Here is a 20,019-nt window from a genome sequence, read left to right as displayed (position 1 = left end):
TCTATTTCTTTGCATTAATCGCTGAGGAAGGCTTTCTTATCTCTCCTTGTTATTCTTTGGAACTCTGCATTCAGATGCTTATATCTCTCCTATTATCCTTTGCTTTTTGGTTCTTATCTTTTCACAGCTATTTGTAAGACCTCCTCAGACAGCCATTTTGCCTTTTTGCATTTCTTTTTCTTGGGGATGGTCTTGATCCCTATCTCCTGTACAGTGTCATGAACCTCCATCCATAGTTCATCAGGCACTCTATCAGATCTAGTCCCTTAAATCTATTTCTCACTTCCACTGTATCATCAAAGGGATTTGATTTAGGTCATACCTGAATGGTCTAGTGGTTGACTGAAACCACTAGACCACTAGACTGAAACCACAATCACAAACAACTAGCCAATCTGATCACATGGACCACAGCCTTGTCTAACTCAGTGAAACTAAGCCATGCCATGTAGGGCCACCCAAGACGGGCGGGTCATGGTGGAGAGATTTGACAGAATGTAGTCCACTGGAGAAGGGAATGGCAAACCACTTCGGTATTCTTGCCTTGAGAACCCCATGAGCAGTATGAAAAGGCAAAAAGATAGGACATTGAAAGATGAACTCCCCAGGTTCGGTAGGCGCCCAATATGCTACTGGAGATCAGTGGAGAAAGAACTCCAGAAAGAGTGAAGGGATGGAGCCAAAACAAAAACACCACCCAGTTGTGGATGTGACTAGTGGTAAAGCAAGGTCCAATGCTGTAAAGAGCAATATTGTATAGGAACCTGGAATGTCAGGTCCATGAATCAAGGCAAACTGGAAGTGGTCAAACAGGAGATGGCAAGAGTGAACGTCGACATTCTAGGAATCAGCGAACTAAAATGGACTGGAATGGGTGAATTTAACTCAGATGACCATTATACCTACTCCTATGGGCAGGAATCCCTTAGAAGAAATGGAGTAGCCATCACAGTTAACAAAAGAGTCCGAAATGCAGTACTTGGATGCAACCTCAAAAACGATAGAATGATCTCTGTTCGTTTCCAAGGCAAGCCATTCAATATCACAGTAATCCAAGTCTACGCCCTGACCAGTAACTGTGAAGAAGCTGAAGTTGAACGGTACTATGAAGACCTACAAGACCTTTTAGAATTAACACCCATAAAAGATGTCCTTTTCATTATAGGGGGCTGGAATGCAAAAGTAGGAAGTCAAGAGATACCTGGAGTAACAGGGAAATTTAGCCTTGGAGTACAGAATGAAGCAGGGCAAAGACTAATAGAGTTTTGCCAAGAGAACACGCTGGTCATAGAAAACACCCTCTTCCAACAACACAAGAGAAGACTCTACACGTGGACATCACCAGATGGTCAACACTGAAATGAGATTGATTATATTCTTTGCAGCCAAAGATGGAGAAGCTCTATACAGTTAGCAAAAACAAGACCAGAAGCTGACTGTGGCTCAGATCATGAACTCCTTATTGCCAAATTCAGACTTATCATTTTAATAGTTGTTCAGAAAACAATTCAATGTAAAATTAAATGTGCAAATCCCTAAAGCTGAAACACTGAAATTCGTGGGCAATCCTTGTAATCTAAGAATGATACTAATAAACTAAGTTGATGAGTAATACAAGGAAAAGCAAAAAAATAAAAAATTCAAGACACTTTATTAGTACATTCTTTTTAAAACAATCTGTCATTTTCTAAGAAATAAGCATATTTACAATTACTTATTTTCAGGCATCGTCTGAATCTATTTAAGCCCAAACACTGATTGTCTTGATTGCATTTCCATCATAGTAGTACAAAATGGCTCCCTTCATACTGCCATTTTAGGCTGGCACCAGGCAATAATGAAAATTAAATGACAGGAAATTTTGTAAATCTCTTTTGAACACATTCTCAACTAGAAATATTAAAGGCACATGAGTTACAGCTTAGTTTATACATTATCTTGATACTTCATTCTTTGACATTTTACACATCCCAGTCAGCCACTGTGACCCTGCATACTTTCAGGATACCCGAAAGAATGCGACACAGAGCTTTCTGTCTGCACTAATAAGCTTTTCTTAAAATATACATATGGTTAAGTTGTGAAGGAAAGTATCCTTGTGGATCAATCCAAATATTTCGGACCTGAGTCTTTAATGCTTACCAAAGGTTTTCTATCTAAATAAGCCACTGATGCCTATAACATACTAAAGGACTTTCATAAAGAAAAGGGGAAATCAGGGATATAGATATCAAATCCTGGAACAGCTAGGTAAACCTAAATGTATAAGACCTTTAATGTATATGGCTCCAACTGACTAGTAGAAATAAAAGTGATGATCATATACACAAAATCTTTGTTTCAGAAATAGAGAACACTTCTTTAGAATGCTTCTTGGAGAAAGTTAAGTTTTGAGAAGCAGTTTTGGATCAGAAGCTTTTACATTTATAAGTTAGTGTATATAAAAAGTTGTACAGGGATCTACAATTCCATCTTCTCCAAGCCAGGCCGTGGCTTTGTACTAAGTTCATACTTAGGCTTGCCCAAGTATGAGTATGCTTCATAAAGCTTGGTAATCTAATAAATTCCCTCTTCCCAAAGCTACACATATTTTTGGAAAAAGGTGCATATGACCAGCTGGCCTCTATCACCCATACATCATCCTATTGCAATAAAGGACTGTCACTAAGAACCTCCTATTCATTTCTCTCTTGCATTCCAGCATCAAAACAAAAACATAAGTGAACAAGAGCTTTTTTTATGCTGTTATCAACAAGTGAAAATTTATATAAACAGCTAGATATTTCCAACATGTCCCTCCCAGTATACCTGCTGCCAATAAAAAGTTTGGGGTTAGTGAAAAGTAGGAATAAAATAGAAGTAGGAAGTTGTCTCATTGGCTTTTCTCTATAATTTAAGCCATGGCCATGGAATAATGTGCTCTGAGCTGAATCATGAATGTATAGACATCTTTAAACTGTCTCATTTGATATTTTTACATCACACAATGGTCATGTTATAGCTTAAATTGAACTGGAAAAGCCGCTAAAGGAACTATTTGCCAATAAGCTTCTGGCAAATTCTTTTTACAACTAGGACTCTACTCCTAACTGGACAATTCTAGAGCATAAACAGCATCTGTTGATCAGCTTGGCAAATTTGTGAGAACTCTTTATTAATTTAGGATATGTTCCACTATCACTTCTCACTCAAATTCTTTAAAAAAATTCTTTAGTCATTTTTCTACCAAATTCACAGAAAACAGAAAGGGTCCTATCACCAAATACAACTGTGATGTGCAAAAGGTGAGATTCTGCATTTTCAAAATGTTTCTTTTGCTGTCTTAATGCTTTCTATTTCATAGTACAGCAACACCTCCTTCACAACGACTGGTAATCATATTGCCAATTTCTGTCCATGTATCTGAATGAGGGTTATAAACTTCAACTGAGTCCAAGGTACCTGGAGCCAAGAAATCGTGGCTGGAAGATCGACCTCCAGAAACATACAGAAGCCCATTGACTGCCACAACACACAGGCCTGCTCTAGGCACCTTCATTGAGGCAACTTCAACCCACTTTTCCTAAATAAAAGAAAAAAGAAGTTTGCAGTGTTATAACATGGTAACACAGAAAAGTGCTGAGAAATCAGATACTCTGGTTCTCTTTACATGTTTAAATTTCAAACTTACAACCTAGTCATATTTTTATTTTAAATAGAATATTTTATTTTAAATATTTTAAATAGAAACTTTTAGTAGGTGTAGACAAAGTAGTAAATTTAGAGGAAAATAATGAAAAATTTATCTGTGATTAATTATAAATTATGATCACCAAGAGATAATATAGAAATTCTATATAGGCAAGAATTCAGAGAAACTAGTTCTATGAAATACAAGTATGTAATTCAAACACACACCACACAAACTCACAAAGTTCAAGGGAGAAGAAAGCTTACAAAAGGGCTTTTTTGCATCTATAATATAATAGGCCTCATAAATCTCCAAGAGAACAAGAAACAACACTGGCCAAATTTATTTTAACATGGAATCTTTTTTTTTCAAGGACATCTAGTACACCTAGTAAAATATAAAACATATTTTCAGAAAGATAGTATATAGATCAGGGATTGGAAACTAGGGCCTATTTTTTTAAGCCTACAAACTACGAATGATCTTTCCACACTAAAAGGTTATTAAAAATATATATATGTCAAAAGAAGAGATTGCATGTAGCCCCCAAGGCCTAAAACATTTACTATCCAGTCTTTTAATAGAAAGTTTGCTAACTCTTGGCATATATTATTCATTGAAGCAATGTCAGTAAGCTGCTATAGACAAAATGACAAAGTCCAACTCCAGGGAAACTGTCTATACCCAGAAAACAAGAGGCTAAAAAAAGGTCCTGAGAAATAATCAAGGGAGAAAAGAAAATGTTTCCAGATTAAAAAATAATAATAATTTGAAAATAAAGCATATGATGAACAAAATTTATAAAATCATAAAAAATGAAGAGAGATTATGCATCACTGCTAGAGAGTGAATTTCTTGAGGCAAGTTGATGAGTCGGACATGAATGAGCGACTGAAAAACAATAAATCCATATTTCACAAAATATGTTCCCTGAAACTTTCCCTCCCAAGATGTTTCACAAACAAAAGTAAGGGCTGTGTGGTCACTTAAATGTGAGAGATTTTAACATAAAGATTCATGAAATACCTTATTTTAATAAATTGTGTAAAGAAGTCCTAAAGAAATTTATTTAACTTTATTTAATCCTGTCACAGTAATCCAAGTCTATGCCCCAACCAGTAATGCTGAAGAAGCTGAAGTTGAATGGTTCTATGAAGACCTACAAGACCTTTTAGAACTAACACCCAAAAAAGATGTCCTTTTCATTACAGGGGACTGGAATGCAAAAGTAGGAAGTCAAGAAACACCTGGAGTAACAGGCAAATTTGGCCTTGGAATACGGAATGAAGCAGGGCAAAGATTAATAGAGTTTTGCCAAGAAAATGCACTGGTCATAACAAACACCCTCTTCCAACAACACAAGAGAAGACTCTACACATGGACATCACCAGATGGTCAACACCAAAATCAGATTGATTATATTCTTTGCAGCCAAAGATGGAGAAGCTCTATACAGTCAACAAAAACAAGACCAGGAGCTGACTGTGGCTCAGATTATGAACTCCTTATTGCCAAATTCAGACTTAAATTGAAGAAAGTAGGGAAAACCACTAGACCATTCAGGAATGACCTAAATCAAATCCCTTATGATTATACAGTGGAAGTGAGAAATAGATTTAAGGGCCTAGATCTGAGAGAGAGTGCCTGATGAACTATGGACGGAGGTTTGTGACATTGTACAGGAGACAGGGATCAAGACCATCCCCATGGAAAAGAAATGCAAAAAAGCAAAATGGCTGTCTGGGGAGGCCTTACAAATAGCTGTGAAAAGAAGACAAGTGAAAAGCAAAGGAGAAAAGGAAAGATATAAACATCTGAATGCAGAGTTCCAAAGAATAGCAAGAAGAGATAAGAAAGCCTTCCTCAGTGATCAATGCAAAGAAATAGAGGAAAACAACAGAATGGGAAAGACTAGAGATCTCTTCAAGAAAGTTAGAGATACCAAGGGAACATTTCATGCAAAGATGGGCTCGATAAAGGACAGAAATGGTATGGACCTAACAGAAGCAGAAGATATTAAGAAGCGGTGGCAAGAATACACAGAAGAACTGTACAAAAAAAACTTCATGACCCAGTTAATCATGATGGTGTGATCAGTGACCTAGAGCCAGACATCCTGGAATGTGAAGTCAAGTGGGCCTTAGAAAGCATCACTACAAACAAAGCTAGTGGAGGTGATGGAATTCCAGTGGAGCTATTTCAAATCCTGAAAGATGATGCTGTGAAAGTGCTGCACTCAATATGCCAGCAAATCTGGAAAACTCAGCAGTGGCCACAGGACTGGAAAAGGTCAGTTTTCATTCCAATCCCAAAGAAAGGCAATGCCAAAGAATGCTCAAACTACCACACAATTGCACTCATCTCACACGCTAGTAAAGTAATGCTCAAAATTCTCCAAGCCAGGCTTCAGCAATACGTGAACCGTGAACTTACTGATGTTCAAGCTGGTTTTAGAAAAGGCAGAGGAACCAAAGATCAAATTGCCAACATCCGCTGGATCATGGAAAAAGCAAGAGAGTTCCAGAAAAACATCTATTTCTGCTTTATTGACTATGCCAAAGCCTTTGACTATGTGGATCACAATAAACTGTGGAAAATTCTGAGAGAGATGGGAATACCAGACCACCTGACCTGCCTCTTGAGAAATCTGTATGCAGGTCAGGAAGCAACAGTTAGAAGTGGACAGGGAACAACAGACTGGTTCCAAATAGGAAAAGGATTATGTCAAGGCTGTATATTGTCACCCTGCTTATTTAACTTATATGCAGAGTACATCATGAGAAAGGCTGGACTGGAAGAAACACAAGCTGGAATCAAGATTGCCAGGAGAAATATCAATAACCTCAGATATGCAGATGATACCACCCTTATGGCAGAAAGTGAAGAGGAACTAAAAAGCCTCTTGATGAAAGTGAAAGAGGAGAGTGAAAACGTTGGCTTAAAGCTCAACATTCAGAAAACGAAGATCATGGCATCTGGTCCCATCACTTCATGGGAAATAGATGGGGAAACAGTGGAAACAGTGGCAGACTTTATTTTTCTGGGCTCCAAAATCACTGCAGATGGTGACTGCAGCCATGAAATTAAAAGATGCTTACTCGTTGGAAGGAAAGTTATGACCAACCTAGATAGCATATTCAAAAGCAGAGACATTACTTTGCCAACAAAGGTCTGTCTAGTCAAGGCTATGGTTTTTCCAGTGGTCATGTATGGATGTGAGAGTTGGACTGTGAAGAAGGCTGAGCGCCGAAGAATTGATGCTTTTGAACTGTGGTGTTGGAGAAGACTCCTGAGGGTCCCTTGGACTGCAAGGAGATCCAACCAGTCCATTCTGAAGGAGAAGAGCCCTGGGATTTCTTGGGAAGGAATGATGCTAAAGCTGAAACTCCAGTACTTTGGCCACCTCATGCGAAGAGTTGATTCATTGGAAAAGACTCTGATGCTGGGAGGAATTGAGGGCAGGAGGAGAAGGGGATGACAGAGGATGAGATGGCTGGATGGCATCACTGACTCAATGGACATGAGTCTCAGTGAACTCCGGGAGTTGTTGATGGACAGGGAGGCCTGGCGTGCTGCGATTCATGGGGTCGCAAAGAGTCGGACACGACTGAGTGACTGAACTGAACTGAATCCAACTTTCCCTAAGTATAGTTGACCAGGGAAACTTATGCTATCTACTTCCTATTATCAATGCAGGGATTTCCCTGGTTTTCCAGTGGTTGACTCCATGCTTCCACTGCAGGGGGCACAGGTTTGAACCCTGGTGCAGGAACTAAGGATCCTGCATCCCAGGTGGCAGTGGCCAACAACAACAAAAAAAGCAAAAAAATAGTATTCCATGGAAATTAACTTGGAAAAAATTTTTCTAACCTGTAAGTCTGTGACATAACACACCTTGGGCTTACTTTATTCTAGCACCTAACAAATTGTAATGCAATTGTTTGTCTATTTCTTTATATTTCCCACTAGAATGTTGGTTCCTTGAGAGCTGGGGGATTATATATTAGGTAGCCTTTGCTTCCCCAGGTCTTTACATATTTGTGAATGAATAAATGGACTAAAGAACAAATGCATGATAGAACAGTGATTCACAACCAACTCTTATCTACTTTCTCTTCTTTTCCTTTTGTAGCATAATTACATCAAGCAAGTAACTGAAGGCATGAGAGAATATTGGAGTGTTCATATAGTCAGTAATAGGATAGGTAATGTACAGAGGTACAAGTGGAGAAGACAGCTGGAATGGTAGGGAGACTTGTTTCACTGAACAAATAAGTAAATACATTGAGAATAACAGGAGCCAAGTTTTTAACTGATGTGATTATGATGTGATATGTTTGTGTGCTCAGTCATGTCCAACTCTGCAACCCCATGGACTGTAGTCCACCAGGCTCTTCTGTCCATGGAATTTTCCAGGCAAGAATACTGGAGTAGGTTGCCGTTTCCTTCTCCAGGGGATCTTCCCAACCTAGGGATCAAACCCATGTCTCTTGCATCTCCTGCATTGGCAGGCAGATTCTTTACCACTGCACCCCCTGGGAAGCCCTTTTAACTGATAGAGAAGGTATTTACATTAATGGAAAGGGGAAGGCCCCTTTCTTTCATGGGAAGAATCAGGTATACTGAAATTGGTGCCAACATTATGAACTCATGGTTTTATAACATATAAGCACAGATATGGAAATACTTATAAATGAGTATTTGTGTGAATACATACACATATATACATTTACTGTTTATGTTTAGCTGTTGACTGAGAATGCCTAGAAGCAGCAATACTCCAGTAGCAATGAATAGTCTGAGAGCTAATCTTGGTTTCCAAATACTGTTCTTCACTAAGAGAAACTAAAGGTTCTTGGAGAAATGACTGATTCCAGGATCAGAGAAGTATAATCCTCCTTATGCTTGAAATATTTTAGTATGCAAGATAGTAAAGAAATACTCAAAAGGACAGAATCAGAGGGGACCTCTAATTTCAGTCATGGTAGAGTAACTGTTACCAAATGTGCCCTCCTACCATAAAGAATTAGAAACCTTGACAGACTACGAAATAAAGTTCTCAGATGATGGACAACAGGCAATGAAGAACTGTGATTCAGAAAAAGAAAGAAACAAGGTGAGCTCCATAGCTGTCCAGGCTTTTTGCCTGGAGGGCTTTCTGAACAGCAGTACAGAGAAGGGAATCCCAAGCAGAGCATGACAGTCAGCTGATTTATGAGACAGAAATCAGAGTTGAGAGAGGCTGATGCAGTTGAGATTTGTAAGGAAGAGTGCCAGAGGACAGAGGTTCCCTTGAGTCTGGCTGAATACTCCTAATCTTTGCATGCATAAAATGAGACTATAAAAGAAAATAAAAGAAAACAAAAAAGTAAAAATAAAAAATTTTTAAAAGAGAAGAAAAGGGGAAAGAAAATTTTAAAATGAGACTCCATAAGAATAGTCAAGCAACAACAAATGGGAAGATGTGACATAACGAGACATATATTTGGTCTCTGACTGCAGTTCTTAACACAGGGCTCCTAAGTCCCTTGGGATTTCCTTGGTGACAAGAATATCTTCCTCCCTAAAAAGGCAACTCTTGTAGGATCCTGTATAACATCAATATAAGCATCTCTTACCAGAAAGATCAAGCCAAGATTAGAAGCCTGGAATTCAGTCCCATACCCTGTCATCCAGGGAATTAGAGAAGGACTGGCGGTTGAAACTGATCATGCCTATGTGATGAAGCCTCCATAAAAATCCCTAAACTGTGAGGTTTGGAGCACTTCTGGTTTGGTGACCATATCCACATGCCAGGTAAGTAATATGCCCAAATCCCACTGGGGCAGAAACCTGTAAGACCTTCCTGGATCTTGCCCTATACTTCTTCATCTGGTTATTCATTTATACCCTTTATTCAGTTCAGTTCAGTTCAGTCGCTCAGTCGTGTCCGACTCTTTGCAACTGCATGAATCACAGCATACCAGGCCTTCCTGTCCATCACCAACTCCTGGAGTTCACTCAGACTCACGTCCATCCAGTCAGTGATGCCATCCAGCCATCTCATCCTCTCTTGTCCCCTTCTCCTCCTGCCTCCAATCCCTCCCAGCATCAGAGTCTTTTCCAATGAATCAACTCTTCACATGAGGTGGCCAAAGTACTGGAGTTTCAGCTTTAGCATCATTCCTTCCAAGGAAATCCCAAGGCTCTTCTTCAGAATGGACTGGTTGGATCTCCTTGCAGTCCAAGAGACTCTCAAGAGTCTTCTCCAACACCACAGTTTGAAAGCATCAACTCTTTGGCACTCAGCCTTCTTCACAGTCCAACTCTCACATCCATACATGACCACAGGAAAAACCATAGCCTTGACTAGATGGACCTTTGTTGGCAAAGTAATGTCTCTGCTTTTGAATATGCTATCTAGGTTGGACATAACTTTCCTTCCAAGGAGTAAGCGTCTTTTAATTTCATGGCTGCAGTCACCATCTGCAGTGATTTTGGAGCCCCAAAATATAAAATCTGACACTGTTTCCCCAACTATTTCCCATGAAATGATGGGACCGGATGCCATGATCTTCGTTTTCTGAATGTTGAGCTTTAAGCCAACTTTTTCACTCTCCACTTTCATCAAGAGGTTTTTTAGTTCCTCTTCACTTTCTGCCATAAGGGTGGCATCATCTGCATATCTGAGGTTATTGATATTTCTCCTGGCAATCTTGATTCCAGCTTGTGTTTCTTCCAGTCCAGCCTTTCTCATGATGTACTCTGCATATAAGTTAAATAAGCAGGGTGACAATATACAGCCTTGACATAATCCTTTTCCTATTTGGAACCAGTCTGTTGTTCCATGTCCAGTTCTAACTGTTGCTTTCCTGGCCTGCATACACATTTCTCAAGAGGCAGGTCAGGTGGTCTGGTATTCCCATCTCTTTCAGAATTTTCCACAGTTTATTGTGATCCACACAGTCAAAGGCTTTGGCATAGTCAATAAAGCAGAAATAGATGTTTTTCTGGAACTCTCTTGCTTTTTCCATGATCCAGCGGATGTTGGCAATTTGATCTCTGGTTCTATTGTTCTATACTTATAGTAACATAGAATATCCTTTATAATAAACTGGAAAACAGTTAAGTAAGGTGTTTCCCAGAGTTCTGTGAGCCATTATAGCAAATTATTTAACCTGAGGAAGGGATCACAGTAATCCTCAATTTGTAACAAAGTCAGTGGTTAAAATGAGGACATACTACTTAAGAATGGTGTCTAAAGTGAGGGCAGTCTTATGGTACTGAGCCTATAACTTGTGGGATAGTTAGTGTCAGAACTGAATTGACTTAGGATGCCAGTTGGTGTCCACAGAGGATCAGAGAAGAATTTGGTGTGGAAAACCCACATGTCTGGTGTAAAAAGAAAAGAAGCAACTTTCCTTTACAGGAACTCCTGTAAGCTGAACAATTCTCAGAGCTCACACAAGGCTGGATGATATTCTAGCTTTGACCAGACAATATGAAGAAAACTTTTAGACAGCTAGGACAAACAGAAGTCAAGAAGAGCCATGCTTCAGTGGTAGGGCTAAACTATTCCTAAAGGACCTAGACCTTCTAGACCTTCTCTGCTGCTGCTGCTTCGTCACTTCAGTCGCGTCTGACTCTGTGTTACCCCAGAGATGGCAGCCCACCAGTCTCCCCCGTCCCTGGGATTCTCCAGGCAAGAACACTGGAGTGGGTTGCCATTTCCTTCTCCAATTCATGAAAGTGAAAAGTGAAAGTGAAGGTGCTCAGTCATGTCCGACTCTTAGCAACCCCATGGACTGCAGCCTACCAGGCTCCTCCATCCATGGGATTTTCCAGGCAAGAGTACTGGAGTGGGGTGCCATTGCCTTCTCTGCGATCAGTTACTAGAAATGTGGAAAAGCAAAAAAAAAGAAAAAAGAAAAAGAATGTGACTGAAACCATGAAGAAAAATTTCAACCCATACAGGTTCAAAAATGTCAAATTAATAGAATTAGCAGATAAGTACTTTAACACAGACATTATAAATACATTCAAGGATATAAAAGAAAACATAAAAAATGATGAGAGAAATGGAAGACACTTATAAAAATAACCAAAATATCTTATGGAGCTAAAAAATACAATACCTGAAATAAAAATTTTCCTAAATAGAATTACATACTGCAAATTAAAAGTTTAGACAGTGTAGGAAGTTAACGGACTTGAAGACACAGCAAGAAAAACTATCAATATTGAAGCACAGAGAACAAAATTTCAATTATGCAGGATGAATAAGTTCTAGCAATCTAATGTATATACCATGGTGACTATAGTTAATAATAGTATACTGTATACTTGAAATTTACTAAAAAGGCATTGATGCCATGCCTCCTGCATTGGGAACATAGAGTTTTAACCACTGGACTGCCAGAGAAGTCCCCAAGAAGGCAGATCTTAAGAGCTCCCATCACATACAGACACAAAAAAGGAAAAGGGATCTACGTGAGTTGATGGATATGTTAATTACCTGGATTGTGGTAATCATTTCACAAGTATATATATAGCAAAACATATGATATACCTTAAAAAAATCATACACTGTTTGCAAATTAACCTGAAACATCTGGAAAATGAAAACCAAGAAAAACAAACTGAAATACTGAGAGAAAAAGGATGGGAAAAATTAACACACCTCAGTGACCTATGGGACAATATCAAATGGTTTTACATGGGCATTACTTAAATCCCAGAAAGAGAGCAGGAGAATACTTGAAGAAACAAGGCTGATTTCAATTTGATGGAAGCTATAATTCTACAGATTCAAGAAGTTAAATGAATTTCAAGCAAGTTAAACACCAAAATCCCATAAGATATATCAAATTACTGGAAATCCATAAGAAAGAGAAAAAAATATTAAAAAACTGTCAAAGAAAAAAGAGATGTTACATATATGGGAGAACAAGATTGACTACCGACCTCCCATCAGAAACAATGCAAGAACTAACACAGCACTGTAAATCAACTATACTCCAATAAGAATTTTTTTAAAAAGAAACAATGCAAGAAGATAAGTAAACAACAATATTAAATGATGAGAGTGAGGGGAAGAACAACCTAAAATTCTACACTCAGCAAAATATCTCTCAAAAATGATGGTAGACAGGAAGACTCCTGGAGGAAGAAATGGCAACCTGTTCCAGTATTCTTGCCTGGGAAATCCCATGGACAGACAAACCTGACAGGCTACAGTCCACGGGGTTGTAAATAGTTAAGACAAGACTGAGCAACTGAGCACATATTAATAGCTTCTGGAGCCCAGGACCACAACTTACTGAAGCCCCTGGGCCTAGAGCCCGTGTTCCTCAACAAGAGAAACAACCTGAATGAGAAGCCCATGCACTGCAACTGGAGAGTAACCTTCACTCGCTGTAACTGGAGGAAAGTCTGCACAGCAACAAAGACCCGATGCAGCCAATAAATAAATAAATAACTTAAAAAGAAAAAATTTTGTAAAATGAAAGCTTAAAGAATCATTGCCAGCAGACCAGCACAAAAATAAATACTAAAGGAAGTTCTTCAGGCTAAGAGAAAATGCTATAAGATAGAGACTTAATTCTATACAATGAACAGAACTAGAAATGATAGTTATGAATGCATAATTATGAAGTATTTTCTCATTAAAATTTATCTTAAATATAATTAACCATTTAAATAAGTATAACAACATACTGTGGGGTTTATTACATACACAGAAGTAAAATCAATAAATCAATAGCACAAAGGATGGAAGAGGAAAATACATTTTTCTAAGTTTCTTACATTAAAAGTGAACTGGCATGATATTATTTTAATGTAGATGTAATACATTAAAATGCCTATTATATATAATGAAAACCCAAAAGCAACAATTAAGAAAAAAGGTGAAGACATATAGTTAATTGGACTAAAGAGATAAAATGGAATACTAAAACAATCAACATAAAGACAGAAAAGAGAAAAAAAAAAAGGATGGATTGTACAAGCAGAAAAACAGCAAATTAAGAGTCTAAAAACCAACCCCACATATATAATTACATTATATATAAATAGTAAACATTCTAAAGACCCTACTTAGAAGTCAGAGACTTTCAAATTGTACAGAAAAACAGACCACAGCTATCTTACAAAACATGTAGTTTTTAAAGACACAGATTTAAAGTAGAAGGAAAAAAAAGATACACAAGGCACATACTAATCAAAACACAGCTTGGCTACATTAATATGAAGATAAAGTAGACTTCAAGGAAAGGATATTATCATAGAGAAAGAAAAACATTTCCAGGCCATAAAAAGATCAATTCAGCAAGAAAACATAATAATAAATGTACACACACTTAATAACAGAGATTAAAAATATGAGAAGCAAAATCTGACAGGAATGGAAGAAGAACAGATAAACCCATAATTACAGATAGAAATTAAAAGTCACTTGTTCCTTTGAAGAAAAGCTGTGACAAACTTAGACAGTATATTAAAAAGCAGAGACATCATTTTGCCAGCAAAGGTTCGTCTAGTCAAAGCTGTTTTTTTCAGCAGTAATATACAGATGTGCGCACTGGACCATAATGAAGGCTGAGACTGAAGAGTTGATGCTTTTGAATTGTGGTGCTGGAGAAGACTCTTGAGAGTCTGGACAGCAGGATATCAAACCAGTCAATCCTAAAGGAAATCACTCCTGAATATCAATTGGAAGGACTGATGTTGAAGCTGAAGCTCCAATACTTTGGCCACCTGATGCGAAGAGCCGACTCACTGGAAAAGACCCTGATGCTGGGAAAGATTGTGGGCAGGAGAAGGGGGCAACAGAGGATGAGATGGTTGGATGGCATCAGCAACTCAATGGATATGAGTTTGAGCAAACTCCAGGAAATGGTGAAAGATGGGGAAGCCTGGCGTGCTACAGTCTAATGGGGTCCCAAAAAGTCAGGCATGGTTTAGCAACTGAACAACAACACAGATCTTGTGCTAAGTCACTCAGTCATATTCAACACTTTGTGACCCTAGGCTCCTCTGTCCATGGGACTCTCCAGGCAAGAATACTGGAGTGAGTTGCCATTTCCTTCTCCAAAGGATCTTCCCAACCCAGGGATCGAACCCAGGTCTCCCCCCATTGCAGGTGGATTCTTTACCATCTGAGCCACAAAGGAAGCCCACAGATCTTACAGACATGAATAACAGGATACCAAACAATTGAAATCATCCAACCTACCTCTTCAAAGGAATATTTTTCTACGGTATGAAGAGCATCTTGTGTCTCATTCCACCCTCCAATAGCATAGATGCAATCATTGAGTGCAGCCACCCCAAGATATGCTCTTCTAGTTCCCATTGGAGGAAGTGGAGACCAGCGCTTGGAAAGTGGATCATAAACTTCAAAAGAACAAAGCTCTATTCCTTCATTGCTGATGCCCCCAACCACATAAATTAAACCTGAAAATGAATATTTTTGCTCAGATGCTATAGAAAATAGGATACAAATAATTATAAAATGTGATAGTTGTGATTTAAGTTTGTTATCTGATACTTTACTTAATGCAGGGCTTCAAGAGAGAGAATTGACTTCTGTCCAATTTATCACGACTCTCATTTAAACATGTTACAAAGAATTAGCGGTACGAATTTAAAGTGGCACTGAATTTTCAAAGAACTTAATGATGCTATGACAAAACAATCTGTCAGGCAAGGGTTTCCAATCCTATTGTTCGCTTAATCTCAAGTTCCAGATCCACTGCTATCGTGTATAAGTAAAAACGGAAGAGGAGAGGGATTTTGCCCTCTTAAAAACAGTGATACACTTAAACTGGGAATGACATAACCCTGCTTGGTGAGAACCTAACTTTTGCTCAGATGAACATAAAATAGAGAATTAAATTTAAATTAGAATAGTTCATGGCTAGATTAAGGTATCAGATACAGTACAGCAGACTGTAATTCAGAGTTTCTTATTAAATTTGATTTGCAACTAAAGATTCGGACGATCAACAATTACTTTTTGAGTGCTTACTGTTGTTGCTAGAGTTCTAAAGTTTTAAGTTTTACAGAATGACATTTTAAGAAACATAAGCTAAATGTTAGTAAACTTGAGTTCAAGCTCCAACTTTACTAGAAACCAACTATGAAAAAAGACAACTCACAGCCTCCTGATCTTCAGCTTCCTCATCTAAAAATAAAGGGGTTGAAATAGATAATATTCAAGACGCCTCTCCAGCTCTATGATTTCAGATGAGAAGATAAAAATATAAAATAACTAGAGAACACTATAATATTAAACAATAGAACACAGTCTACACCATGTAATTTGAGCATTTAGATGCCAGCAGAAATCTGAGAAGGTACTCAGAAGGCAGAAAGAACTTGAGCTAGGAATGGAGCACCTGAGTTGTCATGTAACAATGGCAGACTGCTTCCTACTTTACAGCTATATATAAATGTGTTCCCCAAATCTGGAAAGAGAATTAGGTTTTATTCTAGAGTGCTTATTAAGTACCTCTCAGTGTACTGCTTGCTTGCTTATTCGCTCAGTCATATCTGACTCTTTGCAACCCTTTGGACTGTAGCCCGCCAGGCTCCTCTGTCCATGGGGGTTTTCAGGCAAAAATACGGGAGTGGGTTGCAATTTCCTTTTCCAGGGGGTCTTTCCGACCCAGGGATTAAACCTGTGTCTCCTGCATTGCAGGCAGATTCTTTACCTGCCGAGCCATCGGGGAAGCCTACAGGTACATATAAATGTGTTCCCCAACTCTGAACAGAGAATCAGGTTTTGTAGACAATTAATAAATGTCTGTTTACCATTTTAATATGTAGTACATTTTTCAAATCTGTGATAGCATTGTGTGTATACTGAATTACAACGTACCCTATTTAAAAAAACACTGAAGAAGCCTATGACACTATGAAGATTGTTTTTGATAATCTCTCCCTACTTAGAAATACTTGAAGGTTAAAGTGTTAGTTGCTCAGTCGTGTCCAACTCTTCGCAACCCCATGCCAGGGTCCTCTGTCCATGGAATGCTCCAGGCAAGGATACTGGAGTGGGTTGCCATGCCCTTTTCCAGGGGATCTTCCTGACCCAGGGATCGAACCCAGGTCTCCTGCATTGCAGGCAGATTCTTTACCAATTGAGAATCAGGGAAGCCCTAAGGCCTACAAGGGAGAGAAGAACGACAATAATGGATAACAGTTCAAATACGTATTTTGCTAATTAGGTATCTTTGCCCATCTGGAATTTTTAATTTTAACTTTACTTTGGAAAAAAAGATTTTATTTTGGTAATACAGAAATAAAGATATAAGAGGTTTAAAAATATAAGAGATTAGAAGCAAAACCTCCACACTGTTAGTGTCAATTATTCAAAACTAACAGGCAAGAGTTTCAGCAAGTTCCAGGAGTTGGTGATGGACAGGGAAGCCTGGTGTGCTGCAGTCCACGGGGTCGCAAACAGTCAGACATGACTGAGCGCCTGAACTGAACAGGCATAAAATACATTTTTGTGAAAATAAAGCCTCAAGCTCAAACAGTTGTTTAAAAAATACATTTTCAGGAAAAAGATTTTCTAAAGCAATTACCTTGCATTTCACAACACCCAAAGTAGTACCGTGACACAGCCATGTTGCCAACTACTTCCCATTTATTCTCATCAGGATCAAATCGTTCAACAGTGTTCCCTATCTCAGCTCCAACCCAACCACCTGGAACCAAATAAAAAATCTTATTTCCAGAATAAAGGAAACTTATTTATGAAAAGCACCTTAGAAAACATCTAATCTGACAACTTTATATTATGGATGATTATCATATGGACCAGAGAGGTTATGTGTCCAAGATTACAAGAAAAGGTAGAATTTGATTGTAAGTAGAACTTGGATGTTTCAACTCTCTGCCTATGTTTCACAAGCGATTTTAACAAACAAAACAAACCCCCAAACTTCAATCTATTGCATAAGAAATACAATATTTTACAAAACTATTTTTAAAAATAATATCTGCATATTCAGAACAGTCATCCTAATGACATTTAACAAGTCAGCTAAAATGCTCCTCCAGACATCTCATCTGTATTTTATCCTCATCTCCTTCTAAGAGTTCCACGCTTGACAGTATTTCCCAAGTAATATAATTTTGAGAATAAGAACTTTTAAAACTGAAGAGACACAAGTTTCTTATGGTAAGGAAGGAAAATTTCTAAAATAAGCAAAATTTGATTAAGAATTTAAATAATATTAGATATCTTTTAAATTGGAGAGAATAATTACCCAAAGCATAGATAGCCCCATAACATACACACACTCCCAAGCCACAGCGGGGGTGATTCATTGAAGCTACAGTCGTCCACTGTTTAGTAACTGGATCATAACATTCAGTACAGTCAAAAATCATTGAATCTTTTTCACCTGAGTCAAATAAGAGACACATATGAGAAGAATTAATAATGTTATTAGCCTAAAACCACAATACAATATTCAATGGCATTCTGTGTTGTCAGAATTCAACTATTACGTCTGATTTTATACTCTTCATTAAAATTTATTTGCCCACCATGTGTTATTTTGAATCATAGCACTGTCATTTATTAATGTCCACTTAATTAAGCAAAGTAGACTATTACCTGTTTCTACCACCACCCAAACAATCCATGTAATTTTTGGGGATAAAGGTTGCATTTTGAAACTTCTATATTTTCACAGCTTAGATAGCAGGCTCTGCTACAATTTGAGTTTTAATGCAATGCTTATCTAACAACAAACAGAAAATGAAAAAAAAATTTTAAATAGCACTTAAAAATAGAATTTTAAATATAATATACCTAGAAGAAGTTAATGCAATCAAAGATTGTATATGGCTTGGCCCAAAAGTTTGTTCAGCTTTTTCTGTAAGATGTTATGGAAAAATCCAAATGAACTTTTGGCCAACCCAATATAAGACCTTTATGGATATAATTTATAAATTTTATTTAGATAAATTTTTAAATTAGTAGCTCAGACAGTAAAGTGTCTGGCTGCAATGCAGGAAACTTGGGTTTGATCCCTGGGTCGGGAAGATCCCCTGGAGAAGGAAATGGCAACCCACTTCAGTATTCTTGCCTGGAGAATTCCATGGACTGTAGCCTACCAGGCTCCAGGCTCCAGTCCATGGGATGGCAAAGAGTCGGACACGACTGAGTGACTTCACTTCACTTCAAATAAATGAAGAGATGTATCATGTTGATGAATTATAAGTGTCAATGTAAAGATGATTACTCCCAAAATGATTTACAGATTTAAAGAAATTCCAATTTTTAAGAAACCTCTTTTTATTGCATTAAAATACACATAACATAAAATTTATCATCTTAACCATTTTTAAGAATATAGTTCAGTGATATTAAACACATTCACACTGATATACAGCCATCACAATCAGCCATCCCCATAATTCTTTTCATCTTGTAAAACTGAACTCTATACCTACTAAACAGTAACTCTCCATTCTCTCCTCCTCTAGCCCCTGGCAAACACATTGTACTTTCTGTTTTACTGATTCTGACTATTCCAAGTATCTCATATAAGTAGAATCATACAGTATTATTTTAAAAATAGATTTGATGAACTAATTCTGAATTTTATATGGAAGTTTAAAAGAGGCAGAATAGCCAAGCACTCCCAAAAAGAATACTAAGGAGAGAGAAAATTCCCTATTAAATAAGCCTATCAGACTTAAAGTACAGCTATAACACCACAGGAATAGACATAGAGATCAATGGAATAGAAACAAAATTCTAGAATCAGATCCATGCGTATATGATTACTAGGTATATGAGATAGTTTGCATAGCAGAGCAACAGGTAAACAAAAATGCTGGGAATTGTTTTTATATATGTATATGGGGGAAATGAAACTAGTTCCTTACTAATATGATCTATAAAATTCAGTTACAGGTGAATTACAGACCTAAATGTAAATGGAAAAACTATAAAATTTTTAAAAATTAATAAAAGTATATATTTCATGACTTTTGAGTAGACAAGGATTTCTTTAAAAAGATATAAAAATACTAACCATAAAAGGAAAATTATTATAGAGTTGGCTACATTAAAATTAAAAACATTCATTTACCAAAAGATATAATAAAGAGAGTAAAAGATGAAGCAGAAGAGTAGGAAAAGGTATTTCCAGTTCATATAATTTTATGAGAGCCTAGAATCTTGAATGTATACAAAACTCACTGTACAGAAAACAGTTAACAGAGCAAGCCTAAAACTGTCTATTCTTAGAAAGTCCTGCTTACAACATTGACCTAGAGTCTGGGAACATGGCTAGTAAATAGTTCCCTATACACATATAAGATTTTCCTTAATTGATAAACAG

At 37.6% G+C, this 20,019-nt stretch overlaps 1 protein-coding gene across 4 annotated transcripts in view; it reads right to left on the bottom strand.

The window, feature by feature from the left end:
• Positions 1-1,039: 1,039 nt before the first annotated feature.
• IPP (intracisternal A particle-promoted polypeptide) overlaps positions 1,040-20,019 on the bottom strand; it is a 37,556-nt gene continuing 18,576 nt past the window's right edge. For 3 of the 4 annotated variants that reach the window (XM_005894211.3, XM_070368141.1, XM_070368143.1), the window contains 4 exons: positions 17,929-18,066; positions 17,242-17,364; positions 14,886-15,106; positions 1,040-3,562 (listed from right to left, as the gene is read on the bottom strand). In XM_005894211.3, coding sequence (XP_005894273.1) covers positions 3,338-3,562; positions 14,886-15,106; positions 17,242-17,364; positions 17,929-18,066 — 707 coding nt within the window. In that variant the 3' untranslated portion in view covers positions 1,040-3,337. Of the gene's footprint in view, positions 3,563-9,853; positions 14,447-14,885; positions 15,107-17,241; positions 17,365-17,928; positions 18,067-20,019 lie in introns of those variants that run through there. The other variant, XM_070368142.1, reaches the window with a different exon arrangement.

This window comes from Bos mutus, chromosome 3 (genome assembly GCF_027580195.1).
Source record: "Bos mutus isolate GX-2022 chromosome 3, NWIPB_WYAK_1.1, whole genome shotgun sequence".
In the NCBI taxonomy this organism is placed as follows: domain Eukaryota; kingdom Metazoa; phylum Chordata; class Mammalia; order Artiodactyla; family Bovidae; genus Bos; species Bos mutus.
Note: the sequence above shows the minus strand (reverse complement) of the source record. Positions and strands in the feature narration are given on the sequence as shown.